The sequence below is a fragment of the Leuciscus leuciscus genome, assembly GCF_965113295.1.
Source record: "Leuciscus leuciscus genome assembly, chromosome: 20".
In the NCBI taxonomy this organism is placed as follows: domain Eukaryota; kingdom Metazoa; phylum Chordata; class Actinopteri; order Cypriniformes; family Leuciscidae; genus Leuciscus; species Leuciscus leuciscus.
In genome coordinates this window covers 11,954,651-11,974,471 of record NC_138744.1, presented here as the reverse complement: position 1 = coordinate 11,974,471, position 19,821 = coordinate 11,954,651, and the positions used below count along the sequence as shown (strand labels likewise).

The window sequence follows — 19,821 nt, the reverse complement described above, 5'->3', positions numbered from 1 at the left end:
AAATGACTGGACTATTAAGCTTAGTTCAGGGATCAGAATGTTCTTGTATGGCCTGTAAAGTCTTCAGATTTAAATCTCATTGAAAATATTTTGGTGGACTTTGAAGAAAGCAGTGGTAACGTAAAAAACTAAGATTATCAGTGATCTGGAAGCTTTTTTAAGCCAGGAATGGGCCAGGATTGCAGTAGAGATGTGACAGGTTATAAAGAATAAAATATTCTGCTCAAATTGTACTTTTGGGGGTTGAATAATTTGAATGTTAAGTCAATATGATTTTTTAAATGTTTCATCAACTTCACGTTCTCAGAATCACTCAAATGTGTATTAATAAACTTTATATAATAGTGTACTAATACCTAATAAAAATCATTTTCGCGGGTTGAATAATTTGGATTGCAACTGTGTATATATATATACATTTTTAATTTGAAATTATTTAAAAACACATAATTCAATTTATATATATATATATATATATATATATATATATATATATATATACTGAATCATATGTATGTTTTTAAAGGATTTCATATTAAAAATGAATATCAGTGCAATTATTATTGAAAAACAATTCATTTATATTTATATATATATATATATAAAAATCACAAAATGTGGAAAATACAAATTATATATATATATATATAATTTGTATTTTACATATTTTGTGATTTATATATACAAATGAATTGTGTAAATATATATATATATATATATATATATATATATATATATTATTTTCAAATAATCAGAAACTGTCTAGAATTGTTAAACTGTAATTCACAGTCCAGCACAGGTGTCCACCTGAACCCCATGTTAAATCACACAAAACAGCCACAATTAGCCACTGTGACATCTCAAATAAGCGTGTAAAACAGATTCCGACAGATGGGACACTTGATTTAAAAAGAAGAGATTTTATTTATGAGCAAGCGGTAAGCGGATGGAGAGATGAGGAGAAGAGAGGCGCCGGACATGACATGGGGGTGCAGGTCGCCATGGTGTTGCTGGGGGAGACCGTGCAAGACGTCACTGTGAAGGACGGCAGGACACAAAGAGAGAATACAACGAGAAGAGGGGTGAAAAAGTACAAGGGAGGGGAGAGATATAGGGGGCAATGCTCAAATCGAGAGAAAGGCAGTGAATCTGTAAGAGGGCACAGTTATTTATTTGCTTGCTGAGGTGCAGGAGAGTTCAGCAGTGAAAACAGACTTAGAGTATTTGAGTAAATAAATGTTAAAAAAAAGAAAAAGAGATCTACAGCTAATAGATATATTGAATGAGAAATTAAAATAAGTCTTACATTTTTTGTCCATGAACATGTATATGCAATGTATTATAAAACATTAATGGAGATATTAACATTTTTAAAGCAAATTAATGTTCCATTTTACAATAGAATATGGTAAATGTTTATCAAAAGTAGTATGAATGTTTTTGCAAAATATAACAAAAATGTATGCAATAAATAGCCTATATTTAATAAAATGCTAAACCAATTGGCATTTATATTAAACATATTATGTGTAAATGACATTTGTTAGGTAAATGATTTAATACATTTTTTTTTAAAGACAAAAAAATATTTGGACACTTTCTGGTTGTCAAATGTTAGTGGACATGTCCAGGTTTATCTGAGGGAAACTGACTATAAACCACCACTAAAAGTCATCAAAAGACCAAGAAAATTAAAGTACTTGCAAAAATGTTTTTCGTTTTTAGGTTTAGGTTTAGGTTAGATGCCACTTGGTTTAATCCCTTGTTTCTACTGCATTTTAAACTGTGACTTAAGTGTCCAAGTACTTTTGGAGGCCACAGTAGATCCATGAAATCCAAGATCTTGTCCTAATGCTCTCTCTCTCTCTCTCTCTCTCTCTCTCTCTCTCTCTCTCTCTCTCTCTCTCTCTCTCTCTCTCTCTCTCTCTCTCTCTCGTGATTTATTTGCCTCAGTTCTAATATTTGTCAGCACTGTGTTTTCTTCTCCTTGTCTAAATGTCATCCCTTCTTCGAAGACAATATGGAGGGAGAGAAAAAGAGGGAGCAGGGCAGAGGGAGGAAAGAAAGGGGGAGGGGGGACACTCGTAAAAAGAGCAACAAAAGTTTGGGAAAATTAAACATTAGGTAAGACACGTTCACACAGACCCATTTCGGGACAGGTCTGAGTACTTCTGCTGTTCTATCTATCAGGTTATTTATTGTTACGACACATATTTCTCTGTCAATTTCCGCTGGCTTTCACGCACAACTCTTTTGTGAGAGTCTCAGGATTTAAGGGCAACATTTTCTGATGCACCCTTCACTGATACTAGGTAACAGATGCTCAAGTCACATGCATTGACAAAAGGAATTCCCTCTCTCTCTCTCTCTCTCCCTCTCTCTCTCACTTACACACACAGACCTGCAGATGTATGCATTTAGACAGTGATTTGGCACTAGACTTTTGGTCAGTTGCCCTCTTTTTGACGCACAACACAAATACAAACACACAGTTGAGTGTGTTAGCATTTGTATAATCCCACGAGTTGAAGGCACCATCCTGCGGGACTCATTAAGCAGAGGTCACATATTACGTCCAGAGTAAATTGGACAATGAGTGCAAGCTCATCCCTCAATGTTAATGTACTATGGCCGAAATCTTCACCCCTCCCTTCTCTGAGGTCTCCAACCCTCCCACCCTTTATTCATCCTTCCTTTATAACCCCACAACCATCACTTCATCCACACTTATCTGTTTTTTTTTTTACCTTTGGAATCGTTCGTTTTGCTGGACAAATTGGATTACTGAAATGGAAACTTTTTTCCCCCACATATACTAATACAGATCGGAAGGGAATGGAAGTGCTTTCTTAGGATAAAAATAGAATTTCTATTTTTTTTTCTTTATAGCTTTTTTAGTTCATCAAAGAAAATGGGATTTCATAAAAGGATTCTAATCATTTATCTATACAACTAATACATTTATTTTTCCTGTTCTGATTATTTTACTCAACCAAAGAGATATTGAGATATAGATATCGATTTTTTTGAAAATGCCATAAGATGAATATCTCTCTCTGTGTGACAATAAGATTACAACTTAGAGGCATTTTATCTTCAAAACATAAGTGGAAATAATTACAATCATCAAGCTTGTGTTAAATTTGGATAATTGACAGATCTGGAACTCGATTTAAACGGTTCGTCGACAGGAATATTTTTTATCCTTTTGGACCTCAAAGTGGTAAAAAATTATTATTTAATACATTGCGAAGGCTGTCTAATTGTTTTGTTTGAATTATTTGAATTGCCTACTATAGATTGTATTATTCTCATTAAGCAGTAAAAATATCTAAATATAGATATGTATATATAATATAGACATAATCTGTCAAATGTTCATTATTATTATACAAGTCATGCATATATAAAAAGCAGTGATTAAGTATTAGCAGTTCATGTTCAAGAAATTGCTCATTCTATTTATTATATAATGTAATAATGTAACAATTCAGTAATGTAATTTCCTGTCTATTGATTTTGACAGATATGAGGGGAACAACCCCAACGTAACAGGCACAACTGAAAGAAACACAGTTGAACACTAATTCAGAGACAGACAGGTAGACAGACAGACAGGCAATCTGATGCCAACGGTCTCCTCAGTGACTCTCACGGGACGACTCCTCCTGCTGTTGCTATGGGCACCCCACCTCACCATGGCAACCAACTGGCTGTAAGTTGGCTTGTGTGAAAGCGTTTGTTTGTTATGCCATAACTTGTAAAAGATGGTGACATATTTCTTTCTCACACACTTTCTGTTTCTTTTCTGTTCGTTTCCTCTCCGTTTTTTATTTTATTTACCTGTCCCGACGTTCACTGACAAAATATCATCCTTTTATTCATATGCCAACTATTTCTCTGACACTATTTTTCTGTTTTGTGTTCGATTTATTCTCCATGTTCTTCTACTACGCTGTACCTCTCTCTCTGTAGTTCTCTGGCACGTCTGCCACGCTCGCGTCCTGTGTCTGGTGCCGAACCATGTGGCCGTCTGAGGGGATTGTCACCAGGCCAAGTTGGGGTGTGCCGGGCACGGGGGGAGGTCATGGAGTCCGTGCGAAAGGCAGCAGAGATGGTCATTGAAGAGGTGAGAGAGCCTGAAACACAATGACTCACATTGACAATTTTGTGAACATTCTAACATTTATTTATTCAAGGACATGATGGCAATAAAATAAAAATCATGTCAAAAATATACACAGAAGGTCCTTTATCACACATTTTTCTCAAGATAATATTTCGTATTTTGGAATGTCAGTTTTGGTTTAGTCCTGGCTACCAAAAAGTATTGTAAATTTCTACTGTCATTGTCCCAGAAAAAAAAATACAGTTCATTAAACCCAGATAGACCATTTTGTTCTGTCTATTCCTTGTAACCAGAGGTGTAAAGAGTGCCTGAAAACCATACTTAAAGGGATAGTTCACTTTGAAATTCATTTTTGGTATGTTTTAGCTTACCTCAAGGGCATCCAAGATGTAGGTGTCTTTTTTTCCGCGGTAGTTTCAATTTTTATATTTTTAGGTCAAACCGTTCTTGTCTGTCAGTCATATAATGCAGGTCTATGGTCACGGTCTCAAAACACAAGCACAGAGTCCAAATTAAAACAATTCCCCGTCGTCCAAATTAAACAATTCCCCATCGTAAGTACACATTGATGGCCTGAGACACGAAACGAGCGGTTTGTGTGAGAAAACGAACAGTATTTATATAGTTTTTAGCTCTTATACGCAGCCACGTCCAAGTGATCTGAGGGCGCTCGCGCATCCTGGTGTGTGACGTGTACGCAGACTGGTGCATAGATATATATACACTAGATGTCGCTTTGTCTACGGCAGTTCATTGGAACGAATGTCTTTAAGGTGACATCTAGTGTATATATCTATGCACCAGTCTGCGTACACGTCAGATCAGATCACTCGGACATGTCTCCGTATAAGAGGTAAAAACGATATAAATACTGTTCGTTTTCTCACACAAACCGCTCGTTTCGTGTCTCAGGCCATCAATGTGTACTTACGATGGGGAATTGTTTAATTTGGACGACGGGGAATTGTTTTAATTTGGACTCTGTGCTTGTGTTTTGAGACCGTGACCATAGACCTGCATTATATGACTGACAGACAAGAACGGTTTGACCTAAAAATATCAAAATTGAAACTACCGCGGAAAAAAAGACACCTACATCTTGGATGCCCTTGAGGTAAGCTAAAACATACCAAAAATGAATTTCAAAGTGAACTATCCCTTTAAGTAAAAGTACAGATACCTTGTAGCGAAAATTACTCCATTACAAGTCACCATTGGCAATACTACTTGAGTAAAAGTCTTAGGCCTGGTTTCACAGACAGGGCTTATATTAAGCCAGGATTAGGCTTTAGTTCAAATAGGACATTTAAGTAGCTTTTATAAACGTGCCTTAGGAAAAAACATTGCTGGTGTTCATTTTGAGACAAAACAATGGCACTGCAGTGCAAATTGCTTTCAGTTAAAACAGCTCAAACATGCATTTTAGTCTGGGATTAGGCTCTGTGAAACACCAGGGGCTTGACTATCTGAGCAGTAGTGTTTTACTACTGAATATAGGCTAAAATATGCACTAGTCCTCAACATAAGAGGCATGCCAGTGAAAAACAAGACACGGTTGATTTAAGAGGAGAGCAATCATGTTTTATTTTCTAAAATCAAAATAAAACTGTTTCTGAACACCTCTATAGCAATAAATCAAGGTCACTGAGAACAGGCGCGCTCAACTCCCAAACCATTTATGGGTGCGGGTTATAAAGAAGTTATCAAGTATAATAAATCAAGGTCGACACAACAGCCTCTTAAACGTCAACAAACACGGTATATCCTTCAATATCCAATATCCATCAAAAATGTGTCTTTAATATAACAAATAATTTAAATAATGTTAAGTAAGATTGAATAGTCAAAGCCTACTTGCACTGTGCGTGTGGGGTTTCGGCCTCATCACCAGGTACAGCCATGTCCTCATCTCGTATTTGCTGCCATTCGTGTGTGAGAGGAGCCTTGTTGACAAGTTTAAATGAATAAGTGGGAAACGCACAAGTTATTGTATCTTCAATGCCCTGTAGATGGTGATATCGCTTCTTTTGTAGCAGAAATAAACTGTTGCAGAAAAAGTTAGGTGCCATGCTAAATGTAACCGTTTATATACTGTCTATGAATGTAACGAGTAATTGCATTTCTGACAAATATATTCGACGTATATATTTACGTATTTACGTATACTACGTATAGCCTACTTAATAAAAAATGTATTCAAGAGAGTAAAAGTTGCAAACATCTTTGATACTCAGTCAAACAACAATGTAGCCAAAAAGATTGTTTCCAAAAAAAAAAAAAAAAAAAAAAAAACTTTATTAACATTCCATTTCATCTTGTGCTACTATATTTCACGTGGAACTCACATGTGAAAATGTCAAAAACTTGACAAAATTTCAGATGCAACTTTCCTGCCAGGAAAGTAGTGAAACCATGTCTTAGTGTTTCAAAATGCATTAAAAACTTTGTTTCTTCTTTGGAATTCCAAATCAATGATTGTAGCCCAAGTGAAATTCAACTTTTTGATTTTTCAACTCTTGAGACCAATAGGCAGTGGCATCTGACCTTTGGTTGTAGTATGGATCACATCTTCAAAACTGGCATATAGGATAATGTACCCAAACCTTATTTTCTGATGCACTGGCATCACTATCGTCAATACTTTCTGGAAATGGTACAGCTTTTCCTCTCTGTCTTCTAAAAAATTTACTAACATCAACCTAAAACAGGCAAAAAGACTATTATACTGCCTGCCAGACTAGTACTGAACAATAGCGCCAGCTACAGAGAAAATGTATCCTTTAAAAGGACTTTGGCATTTATGCATGATGCACGGTATTTGTATTATTGTATTTTAAATGCAATTTATAAATTAGGATGTCCCATAGAGGGTTAAGTACAGTAACTAATTACATTTACTCCAAAAATGTCCACCACTGCTTGTGATTGCAAGTAGCCCCGGTCACATTTTAGGGCCACAGCCACAGATGTTCCTAGACTACAAATGAGCCTTAATCTTTAAACTTTATGTGACTTTAACAGTTTCATATCTGCATATATTAACTCTGACTTACTTGTTCCATTTTAACCACTGCAGTGCCAACATCAGTTCCGAAACCGGCGTTGGAACTGTTCAACCACTCCTCGTGGGATCAATGTGTTTGGACGAGTCATGAACCAAGGTTACAACAATTATGTCACAACATATCAGAATAGAACATAATTGGATTATTTTATGCTACAACTTTCAAATGCCTTGCTGTCATGGCTCAAGTGTTGATTTAATTTAATTGATGGGTTTATTGGTAAAAAAAAACATTTTTTTATTATTATTTATAAATACCAATATATTGGCCTATATATGGTGTTAGTGTATGAATAGTGTTGGACAGAGGGTGGCCTTCAAGTCAAAAAAGTTGAGAACCACTGTGAATTTTTGTATTAAATTATTCATTATTTACCCACATTCTTATTTGATTAATTTCACAAGATGCAATCAATACAATCAGCTTTAAAGGACAACCCCGTTTAGCCTTGCTCAGTTTATGTGCTGTCTTCAGGCACCCGTGAGGCGGCTTTTGTCCACGCTCTTTCATCGGCAGCAGTTGCTGTGGCTGTGACCCGGGGCTGTAGCAGGGGAGAACTGGAGAGGTGCGGCTGTGACCGAAAGGTCAGGGGGGTCAGTCCTGAAGGTGAGTCTTAAAACATGTCAATAACAATTTCACACTGACAAAAAATATATGCAAAACATGTGCCTCTTGCTCACCCTAAGGTTTCCAGTGGTCAGGTTGCTCTGATAATCTGTCCTATGGCGTTGCATTCTCTCAGACCTTTGTGGACGAGCCAGAGAGAGCTAAAGGCATGTCATCAGGGCGACCGCTAATGAACATTCACAATAACGAAGCAGGACGGAAGGCAAGCAAGATGTTTCACTTATTGATTGATATCAAAACTTATCACCAACTGCGTATTGGTTTTTATGGTTTTCTCTGTCCTTGTTCAGGCTATCCTCCACAACATGCAGGTGGAGTGTAAGTGTCACGGTGTTTCGGGGTCCTGTGAGCTCAGAACTTGCTGGAAGGTGATGCCTCCGTTCCGCCGGGTCGGTGCTGTGCTGAAAGAACGCTTTGATGGGGCCACAGAGGTTTGTGTTACAATGGCTCTGCTCCAGTTGCCTCACTGACTGTTGCCTATATAGATAGCTGTCTTCTAAGGCAGAATTCTAACTGAGACGGAAACTCATAAGTGATTCTCATGACTGATTTTTTGGAATGCTTTACTAAGGTAGAAACTGCATATGTTCCACAAATGGCACTCTACACTGAAGTTGTACAGTTTCAATAGAGTGCAATAGTGATCAGTCACTTTTAGCGGCCTTGGTTTCAGGCTCTAATCAACCAGGTGAATCACAACACTACAAACTTTGATTTGAAGCAAATCATTATTTTGAAAATCAGACAATAAGACAAAGGTAAAACTGTGTAGCCTACTTAATGCTTTAATGAGGGAAATAATTAGGATTCCATGAAGCATTGCAAATGACATATCAAATAAAATGGAGAAATATAAAACTATTGATTTAAAGCTGATTGCAGATGTAAAAAGTTTGTTTATTGCAAAACATGCATATGTGTACAAATATTTAGGCATTTAACTTGTTTACCTCATTTGCAGTGCTTCATTGGTGTGGGCTGCGCTGAAGAATTCTTTTGGCATGATTTACGTGTAATTTTCTGACTGGTGGTGGAGATTTCTCTGCAGAATCATAAGTGTCATCAGAATCAGAATTTCACTGTTAAACATGCTTATTTAAAAAATAAGTTGAAATAATGTGGGGCTGATGGCTTCATCAAAACCATATAACGGCCATTAACAACCTCATAGCTCACAGTAGGTCTGTTTTAAAGGTTTCTAAGTTATTGTCAAAAATTCACTTCCAAAATCCAACTGTTGCACTCTGTAGAGTTTGGTGTTAGGATGTTGCTAAGCTAACAACACAAAATTCTAATAAGCATAATAATGTGTTTCACACGGGTGAAATAGTTCATTTTATTAGTTTGAATCATTTCTCATCAATATTTCTAAGCACTGAATGAAATCCACCATCTTGGATGATTTTTGGAGTTTGTCGCAATGCATTCTGGGATTACATTCTCTGTGAAGGATACATGTAATGCTGCATTAGAATTTTGCTATTGCAGTACTGTAGAAGAAATATGTGTATGTAATTTGCCAAGTTCAAGGGTCACAGCCACACTTTCTGCTTAGGTACGGCTGACACGCGTGGGCTCTCGCACAGCTCTCCTTCCACGGGACTCCCAAGTGAAGCCCCCAGCCACACGGGACCTTGTCTACTTGGCTTCTTCACCAGATTTCTGCCGCTTAGACCCAGACAATGGCATTCCTGGCACTGCAGGACGACGTTGTAATGGTAAAAGTGTAAAAATCCAAATTACCAACTAAAATAATCAGTATAAAATGTCTTCTTATTAATTCTCTAATCAATTCCCTGGTTTTACATGTCATTTCATCGCTCTTTACTCATCCTTTCCTATTGTTCCACGTCCTAGGAACCTCACGGTTGGCACCAGATGGATGTGAACTGTTATGTTGTGGCCCAGGTTTCCGAGCAGGCCGGGCTGAGGTGGTGCAGCGCTGCTCCTGTAAGTTCTCCTGGTGCTGCTCAGTTCGTTGCCAGCAGTGTAAGAACACAGTGCTCATACACACCTGCCGAGAATGAGACATACCTAGAAAAAGCGCACAACCGCACAAGAAGCATCTCATCTCATGCCAGCCTGCATTAATGCCCACATGATGAAGAACAAACCTGCTCCAACCAAAACTTCCTGCATCATGCCCTGAATTTGGTGAATTTAAAGTTCTTTTAAATGTGACATTACAATTATTTTAATCTTCAATAGCACTTTTGTTTAAGGGCAATGTGTTGAACTGGAACACACAGACACCATTACATTTCTTAAATGCTCAAATACACATAAAACACAAAAACCATGAACTAACTTGTTCAGACAACGCTCTTAAAGCCGAGATTAACCCCTGAATAACAGCAGGAGAATAATGTTAGTTTAGTCTGAGGCCTTAGCATTAAATTCTAGTCTAGAGTTGCTCTCTCCCTGTTGACTGTATTTATCATTTCTTTTCAGTTTTGCTGGTTATGTTTATTTATTTGAGTTCATCATGCCTGTGTGGCATTATCTCTGGATGGAAAGTTCCACCTGCAAACTCTTCGGCTTCAGCTGTGTTTTGTTTCAGCTTGTCCTATTGCATAGACTAGAGGCTCGTTTATTATCATCGTCTCATTTTTATAATCTATATGGCTTAAAATAAAGTTGTTTGAAATCTTAAATGTGGTTTTGTTCGTTAATTATGGATTGATACATTTTAAATGAATATTTACACTAATGTTGGGGTAGGTATAGGGTTTTTTGAAAGTTGTCTCTTATGCTCAGAGGCTACGTTTATTGGACCAAAAACAGTAAAACATAACTTCATTTTAAAATGTAATTTATTCCTGTTATGCAAAGCTGAATTTTCAGGATCATTACTCCAGTCTTCACTGCCACATGATCCTTCAGAAATCATTCTAATTCAAAATCACTCTGATTTAGTGATCAAAAAACATTTCTAATCAATAATTTTCTGGTTATAATTTTGTGGAAACTTTTTTTTCTGGATTCTTTGATGAATAAAGTTTAAAAGAACAGCACTAATTTGAAATAGAAATCTCTTATAACATTCTAAATGTCTTTACTGCCACTTTGATCAATTTATGCACCCTTGCTGAATAAAAGTATTCATTTCTTTAAATAAAAAACCTAAAACTTTTGAAGTGTACATGCTTTTAACGTTTGTCTGCTGACACACACACCACCAAATAACATAATAATCGAATAAGCAGGATACAAATACAGCTGTGTCAGTCGCACCACTTTTATTACAAATATAGTGAGATTCCAAACACCGCAGAACTTGACTAAGAAAAGGCCACATTATAAACCGTCATCATCAGTTATCATCCTTTTTACTCACACGACTGTTATAATCGGTTATTCAAAATATTACATTTCAATTTGTTATTTTATTAATAAAATCACAATCAAATGGTACTCTAGCAAAAAAAAAAAATTTCATAAAAAAAAAAACTCAAGTTTCAAAATGTGTCACCACTAAATTCATTCACCCAAGAGAAAAACAGTAATACATTTAATACATCATACTCCAAGTCAAAACAAAAAGAGAAAAAGGCAAAAAAAACAAAATAAAATTCAGTTTTCTAAACAGCCAGCAGAAGGCACTGCATGGCTCGAGAGTAAATGCACTTAAGAGATTCTAGGAGCATGAACCACAGAAGAGGAGAACAGTCTGGCTCATACAGGAAGAAACAAATGCTTGTGAACTAAGAATCCATTGGCTCCCACAAAAACTCCCAAACTCTCTTATAAACCATATAACACGTTACTTCGGAGGGGATGTGGCCATAGTGTGAGATTCCTATAGCCATAACACTCTGATCCAACATAAAAACTGTTTTTAATAATTAAAATATCTAAAATTGTTACGGTTTATTTTTGTATTATGTTCTATTCAACGCCATTGTCAGTGATTAGAGCTAATTATACGCCCAAACCAATAACGTTAGCTTGCTTTTGTGCCAGATACAGTCCAGTACGTATTAACAACAGTAAGTGACCACATATAGGACAGAACCTGCCTAGAGGTGTCGTGTGAGTCCAACGTCTAGAACTGGCAAAAACGCAACATTAAAAACTGAAAACAGACCCTAAAGCAACACTAAAAGGCAAATTAGTCAAGAATCGCCTTTGTGCCCATGGCAATTTTGCAATGTAGCGAAAATGCTCAACTGAAGAAATTCAAGAAAGCTGAAATCAGCTTACTGCACGCACACTATCCACAGGTTAGAGCAAATAGCCGAGCCCTGCAGAAGCGCTCATCAGAGCAGTCAGCATGTTCGGCTTTACACTTCATGAAATGTGCTGTTTTTAGACATTGTGTGCTAACCACCCTTGTGCAGCTTAGAGCAAAGCATGTGTCAGGGACAAACCCGACATTTGTCCAGCAAAAGCATTTCAAATCATTCATTTTTGATGGCGATCAGAAACCTGAAGCATTTAATCTCATATATTTGTGCGTACTGTCGCACATTTTTTTGGATCGATTATATGTAATTGACACTTAAAGCATTAAAGTGGATCTATATGTTGTTCTGTAGGCATCACATGCACAAAGTGCGCCTGTATCTTTTTTTTATCTTTGTTTGTAGGGGTGTTATTGGTTACAGGGTTCACTAATTTCTTCCATTCTTCTAGAAACATTTAGAAAGGCACAGTGTGCATTTATTTGTTTGCAATACCATGTTTGTTGCCAAATTCCTCAAGTATCACGTTTTCTTTTTTTGCCGTTTTGTTCCCATGATTTTTCCCAATAATAACTCTACTCCAAATCCAAGCCCTACCAAACTTAAAAACCCCACCAGAATGTTTCCTTTTCTCTGCCTCTCTAGTTGGAGTGAGCGCAAAACCCACTGCTTGTGTTCCTACAAAAGGATGCAGCGCTTCTTGGGTTTGGTCTCTGGAGGTTCAAGGGCAGCGAGTATTGCCTCGTCGAAAACATTCTTAAGGCCTCTCTGTAAGAAAGATATCATAAAATGAAACATCATTTGCAGTAGGTCACATGGGTGATGATAAGTAAGGAAGGCTGTTATGTCATAGGTGTGTGTGGCTGCTCTTTTAACCTGTGTGAGGGCGGAGCACTCCACGTATTTGACAGCTCTGAGGTCTCTGGCCAGCTTCTCCCCGCTCTCAGGCGATATGGGGCGCTGCTTGTTTTTGGCAAGTTTTTCCACAGTGTTACTGTCGTCCCTCAGGTCAACCTGAGTGCCCACCAGAAGGAATGGAGTGCGTGGACAGTGGTGAGAGATCTCTGGTACCCACTTAGAGAAAGAGAGAGGGGGAAAAATGAATGGTGAGAGAGTATAGAGAGCTATTTATCATAGCACAATCAGAAACAAACATCCCAACAAACTCAGAATTACATAGTGCGCAAAACTGGATAAACTAATCTGACCATCGACAGAGAATCACGGAGCTGACAAAACATTTTCCTGATAACCAAATTTAGTCCAATTGATCACTTTATATTAGAGATGCACCAATACCACTTTCATTTTTGGTAATTGCTGATACCTGTATTTTCACTGCATTTGTAATTTTCTTGTTTATTGGGTAGAGAAACCAAAAGAATATATATCATTAGTTGGCTTAATTTGTTTAGTAAATATTTATTTCCTTCAGTTATTATCATGCTTAAGCATGTTAAAATGTATTGTATGAGCTTCTGTTACTTGCACTTACGAAAGATTTTTCAACTTACGTGATTTGGGAAAAACCCGTAAAAGTCCTGGCAGAAAACGATGTATAAGGATGTAGTGTAATGATGCCCAGTTCCAGGAATGCACTAATATTTTGTTTGTAGTATCAGTTTGCAAAAATTATAAGTTAACACTAAATTGTCAACAACTCAGGGAAAACAATTATTTTTATTTTTTTTGATATGCCAAAAATACCCGGGCTTTCACAAATCACGGAAATGACCTCGACGTCCGGGTTAGCGCTCAATAATAAATAATGCTCAAAGTAAATTTTATTACAGAAATAAAAAGAACAGTACTGAACCATGAAAATATACTGTACTTTTTAAATATAAATAAAATATATCTTGATCATTCATGCTAGTTCATAGTGCATTAACTAATGTTAACATATGTCACATTTAAAAATGTATTAGTAAATGTTAAAATCGAATGCATTTCTGATTTGTTTGTTTCTGTCGGCTGCATGAACATATCAGCATCTCGTGTCACTAGCTTTAAATATGTAACTTATTTGGCTAAGGAATGCATAAAAGTGACCAGCTGGATTGATATAAACTAATGCAAACAGATGGTAACAATTGTGACATTAAACGTTTGGGTCGGGCTTGTGTGTGTATTTAAACTGCTTGAGGTGCTACTGCTGTTCTCCTCTAATGCAGCATCTAGTCAACAAACAAATTACTTTATAATGATATGATAAAACATAGGGTAGTGTACTGTATAACATACCGTTTGTTTGTCTATTTTAAATTTGCATCTGAAGTCTCCCACTCTGTGCAGCGCGCAGTCTCACGTGTCAAAACAAACTCCATGAGGCATATAAAAAAAATAGGTTTTATTTTGCCTCTAGAGGCCGCTCTCGTACTGTTTAATGACAGCGGACCCTTCTCAGCCGCTCCGGCAACTGACCCAACCAAAAACTATCAGTATGGATTTTTGTCGATAACCGATTGTTCCAGCGTTGATCCAGCGATCAATCGACAAAACCGATCAATCGGTTGATCTCTAGCTCTGTCCCGACGAAGCCCCTATTCTCTTATATCGAAATTTTCTGACTTTTTCCCCTTTCCCCTTCTCATTTTAGACTTCTAATTTGAGACCAGAGTTTTGTTCAGCTCTGTCCTCTGCACTTCCACATTCGTTAAAACTCACCGAAGCTTACGGTTTGATTACGTCATATGTCGGGTCAAAGGACAACCTTCCGCCGGAACTCGACTCTCTTGTGAACGCACGTTTGTTTTCTTACAAAAACCCATTGCTTCACTTCAGAAGGCATTTATTAAACCATTGGATTCATATGGATTACTTTTATGATGGATGGACATGCTTTTTGGAGCATTCAATGCCATAACAAAGGTGGGAAGAGCAAGGATATTATTTATTATAACTTTGATAGTGTTCGACTGAAGGAAGAAAGTCACATACACCTAGAATGGCTTGAGGGTGAGTATTTTTGAGTGCCCTATTCCTTTAAGGACTTCACACTATAAATCTGAAGAGAAAACGACTAACAAATACAAAATCTCTACATAAATCTGATGCACACCGAGGTGCAATGAGTGTGCTTTTCACATACACACTGATGATCAGTTAAAATAGATCTATTCACATGAGTTCCATTCTCCAAGTCCAGCAGGAAAATCAGGTACAGCTAAGTGTGTGTTTTAATGACACTAAACATGTGACGTCAGTGTCATCAAAGTAAAACCTGACTGTATGAAACATACTATGCTGTTAAAGAATGTATCAACACTGTAATGTATCTGAACATGATACCATGCCATAAATATGTGGGAATAGTAAACTGAAAATGTAAACACACAGTTTAGTATACCACCAGTAATGTTATCAGAGAAAGGTAGCTCTTCCATGTTCTGATGCCCAAACAGTGAGACAAGCAAGAAAGCAGAAAGCACTTAATAAACACCCACCTTCTCTTTCACATTCTCAAAGGAGGAAGGAGAAACAACAGAGAAGCAAACAAGGAATACGTCTGTCTGCGGATAGCTGAGAGGCCGAAGTCTGTCGTAGTCTTCCTGACCTGAGAGAACAGAAACAGATGCAGTTCATTACCACCTCTCTTCTGCTCTGAGAGTCATTTGAGATGCAGCTTTTGAACACAACAGCAAAGATTGAGAAATTCAATCCATCTTGAAAAATAGCAAGAGGAAATTATAAATTAATGTACATTTAAAAGTTTGGGGTTGGTAAGGTTTTTTTAAAGCCACAATATGTAACTTTTTTGCTTTAAAAATAGCAAAAATCACTATATCTATGTTATATATATTTTTTTAGTTGTGTACTTACATTATCCCGACTGTTTCCAACAACTTTCAAACCAGGAGAAATTTGTAATTTAATTCAAGAAACGTCCCGTTTCTTTATTTCCGTTTTGTCGCCGTCAATGGCGTCATATCCGCGTTGTCCCTGGTTTCCGCTCGTACTGCCATGGCAACCAGAGCTATGAACCAGAGCCCTCTGATAGTAACCAAAGCGACTGACGGTAGTTCGCAATGTCTATTTGCACGCTGTTGTTGTTTCGTTCAAACATTATGGACCATGGCAAGCAGACTTTGGATACAAAAGGAGAACTAAAACGAGAATCAATATCAGCGCGGTGTTTTCGAGATGCCGAGAGCTCCCATAGACAGTATATAAACGAGAGCTCCACGTCCGAGACTTCGACCGCTTCTACATGTACTTTATTAAACAGGTGAGCACATTTACATAAAACTAATCAATGTTATATAGCTCAACATGATGAAATGTTAGAATATGATCTGTATGTTATTCTAATGTTGATCTAGCTCACTGCTAGTCTCATACAGACAAACTAACACATACATTTCAACACATTCAAATGCAGTTTAGTGTGATAGTGTAATGTTAGACCAAGTGAAACAACGCTGCGTTACCTCACAAGTTTAATTTGTCTAATAAACTGACCTGTGACTGTGAGTAGTAATTCTGCACTCGCGTGTAACGTTAGTTCAGTAGAATGAAATGTCCATATTCCTTATGCGGGACTCGCGTCGCTTGTGGAGCTGATACCTGTCTCTTAGCAATCCCGAACTGCTTCATATCACAGTCATGATAAAAGCATCGATGTATTCAGTCATCCATAAACATTATTAGATCCATAGATTAGATCGGTCGGCTTGACGTTGATGACAAGATCCATAATTCTTAGCAAATGTTGCGTCATCAAACTACGCCTTTGTTATTGTAAATAGGTTAGCGACCCCTAGTGGCGAAAAATTCCATACTGTACGTTTAATTTGTCTTATTCTCACCAAGGCAGCATTTTTTTTTATCAAAAAAACAGTAATAACGGTAGTATTGTGAAATATTACTACCAATTAAAATAAAATGTTTTTTTTTTTTTATCATTATTATCAATGTTGAAAATGGTTGTGCTGAATATTTTCATGGAAACCATGGTACATTTTTCAGGATTTTTTGATTAATAGAAATCTTATCTCTCATTATATATTTATTTACCGCCACTTTTAATCAATTTAATGTGTCCTTAGTGAACAAAAGTTTTAATTTGCAAACTTTTGAATGGTAGTCGGTGTATATTTTATATCGGACCATTTTTTCCTTATTGTTTCACCACTTAATTAATAAATCCTTATCCTATATCAAAATAAAATATTTGTTATCTTCTTCAGGCTGTGGCATACATATGTAACATCATCAAATGTGTTTTAATGTCTAAAGCCGTATCGGAATACACATTTTTGCTCCTCGTATACTGAACTGTGTGACATTCACTAGATAGTGAATAGTGAATAAGCAAATAAGTCAGCGGGTCTAAACGGTATGAATTATTGCATAAAAAGCCTGTAACTTATGTTTTCTCATGAGTTCAGCACCGTGGCAAGATAGAAATGAGCAGAGGCCAAATTTCCAGTTTTCCATCTTCTTTTTCCACAGAGACAGCTATTCTCTCATATCTCTTGGTATCATGTTGGCACTTAAGTCAATATTATGGTAACCAAACTTGATGTATTAGATACTGACTGAACAAATCAGTCATCATTACATTAAAAAAATCACAGTGTGGGCAATCAAATCAGATTAATGTCTAGAGTAAAAAAGCCTCAGACCGCATTACCTGCTGTGTCGAAAAGCCCCAGCGTATACGGTTCCCCTCCGATCATCACTGTGACAGCATAGTTGTCAAAAACCTGCAAAACAAACAAAAAACTCATTTATATACATTGTATTTCAGACAACACTACACATCTAATACTAAAAAGCTTTCTACAATAATATAATCAAATATCCTTTGACATACACATACATGAGAGCTCCTAATTTGAAACGGCACAAGGCACACAATAGATAATAATAGCTACCATTATTACTCATAATCATTCATTCACTGTGCCCCCTTCCCCAAATCTCTGACCCAGAGCCCACCACCCTTTACTCCGTTACCGTGGGAACATATTCAGAAGGGAATTTGTTGGTTGTGTATGAGATGAGGAGGCAGGTCTTTCCGACAGCTCCATCTCCAACCACCACACACTTTATGGTCTGCATCTATATGGTAAAAGAGAATGGATGAAAATTTTGTTATCACTTACATTGGTCCTCATGGGATTCAGAAATACCTCATTTAGGAATCATTAGTTTCGTTTAGTCCCACCGTTCACTGTCGCCAATGTCAGGGTGAATGCATTTACCAGAATTGTCAATAAGCCCTAAGTGATGTGATTAGATTTCAGAGACAAAGGCAGGCATACAGAGAGACATCTACAAGAATGTGTCCAATTTTATTTGCTTCCGCATATTAACGCTGCTTAGAGGAAGGCTTTATTACTTTGTCATACTCGCACTAACAATATCGCCTGCTTTTCAGCTACATTGCAGTTTCTGAATTTTATTTTTTATATTAAACCTTATTTAAACTTTTCGTCTTTATTTTGTAAATTAAGGACAATAAAACAAACGAAAAACCTGATAAATGAAAAACAAAAGTAAAACGCTAATGCTCCTGTTTATCGTTGATTCAAGGCTGTGTTTGTTTTCTAAACACGACACGGGACGCATTTTATTAAGAATAAAAGTCGGATTTTACATTAGAATGATTTAATTCAACTTTCTTCCCCCACCAATAAAGTTATACACTTCACCTGATAAATCTACTTAATTGAATACTACAGTGAATGGCGAAGAAATTGGTAGTTTGGGGTTATTATAGAAAACGAAAATAATCCTGAAGAGATTTGTCAGCAGTGAAGTAAATCAAAGTTTTGTGTAAAGAAGGCGACAGGATGCTGCGAGGCTAAGCTAACGCGCTAGCACTGCCGAGAGGCCACAAATCAACCTAAATCAAAATTACACAACGGTAAAGCCTGACAAAGGACGTGTACTGTTTAAATACAAGTTGATCGAATAAAAGCCATATAAAATAAAGCTACAGATTGAGAATTACTTACCGTTCCTCTCCGGCGACTAGGCGTTGGTTACGTCCGGGTTTGAGAGTATCAATCTGACGTGATGAAAGCGAAAAACGTCCAGTTGTAGACTCTGCGATATTCAGCATGCCCACTCTGCGCACACGCCCAACACAGGCTGCAGTTCCTCTCAAGTGGCCGCCGGGGGCGCACGAGGGCTTTTTAGGATTATACTAATTTTTCATTTATACTTTCAAGTGGAATATATTAAAAATTACATTCCAAAACGAAAAATCCCCCCCTCCCTCTAGAATAATGAAGAATGGGAAGCGTGTGGTCCAAAGGTTTGAGAATTCTAGTAAAATCATTATAGGCCTATGTCTATGATTAAAATGCTTTTTAATTTCCATTTCTATTAGCCAATATATTCTATTAATACATACAATTTATAATAAAAAAAAAGTCCTTATCATGAACACACTTGGTGGCTGCTAAACCCATATAGTGATTAGTCAAATTTTTGTTGGCTATTATCCAAAAGGGTGCAAGTCATGGAGGACAAGTTTTTGTGCAGTCAAAAAGTTTTAGCCAAACCACTATGACTAAATTTTTTAGATATATATAAAAAATTAAAAAAAGATCTGAAATGAGAACTAAAACAATGAAACAAGCTCTTCAGTAGGATATAGACAATCACGTGACCGAATTTGGAAACGAGTGGAAAGGTGGCTTTCCTTCTGTCGATGAGAGGATCTCTGTTGGCGTCCTGTATACTGCCATCTAGCGACAGACAAGCAAAAAGCTCTATTATTTATATTTAATCTTGAAAAATTAATTTTTTTTTCAACGTGAAATGTATTAAGGAATTTCGGAATTCGAGAACAGAGAACAAA

General features: G+C 36.9%; 2 protein-coding genes across 2 annotated transcripts; one reads left to right on the top strand and one right to left on the bottom strand.

Annotated features, from left to right (window-relative positions):
• The first annotated feature begins 3,130 nt into the window (after positions 1–3,130).
• On the top strand, positions 3,131–11,393 carry wnt4b (wingless-type MMTV integration site family, member 4b). The gene is made up of 9 exons (XM_082148809.1): positions 3,131–3,223; positions 3,527–3,715; positions 3,976–4,129; positions 7,206–7,290; positions 7,669–7,800; positions 7,881–8,023; positions 8,112–8,252; positions 9,377–9,539; positions 9,679–11,393. Exons 2-9 carry the CDS (start codon positions 3,627–3,629, stop codon positions 9,846–9,848), a joined length of 1,077 nt encoding a protein of 358 aa, XP_082004935.1. The 5' UTR covers positions 3,131–3,223; positions 3,527–3,626; the 3' UTR covers positions 9,849–11,393.
• Positions 11,044–19,121, bottom strand: cdc42l (cell division cycle 42, like). The gene is made up of 6 exons (XM_082148808.1): positions 18,971–19,121; positions 17,967–18,071; positions 17,641–17,713; positions 15,452–15,561; positions 12,882–13,079; positions 11,044–12,773 (listed from the first exon to the last, which is right to left on the bottom strand). Exons 2-6 carry the CDS (start codon positions 18,069–18,071, stop codon positions 12,684–12,686), a joined length of 576 nt encoding a protein of 191 aa, XP_082004934.1. The 5' UTR covers positions 18,971–19,121; the 3' UTR covers positions 11,044–12,683.
• Between the last annotated feature and the right edge of the window lie 700 nt (positions 19,122–19,821).

Excerpts from the sequence above, each read along its gene's own strand:
- cdc42l (XM_082148808.1), bottom strand. The coding sequence starts at position 18,071 with ATGCAGACCATAAAGTGTGTGGTGGTTGGAGATGGAGCTGTCGGAAAG. Across the intron at positions 15,562-17,640 it reads GGGGCTTTTCGACACAGCAG|GTCAGGAAGACTACGACAGA; the intron begins GTAATGCGGTCT and ends CTGTTCTCTCAG. Across the intron at positions 13,080-15,451 it reads TTGAGAATGTGAAAGAGAAG|TGGGTACCAGAGATCTCTCA; the intron begins GTGGGTGTTTAT and ends TCTTTCTCTAAG.
- wnt4b (XM_082148809.1), top strand. The coding sequence starts at position 3,627 with ATGCCAACGGTCTCCTCAGTGACTCTCACGGGACGACTCCTCCTGCTG. Across the intron at positions 3,716-3,975 it reads ACCATGGCAACCAACTGGCT|TTCTCTGGCACGTCTGCCAC; the intron begins GTAAGTTGGCTT and ends CTCTCTCTGTAG. Across the intron at positions 8,253-9,376 it reads GCTTTGATGGGGCCACAGAG|GTACGGCTGACACGCGTGGG; the intron begins GTTTGTGTTACA and ends CTTTCTGCTTAG.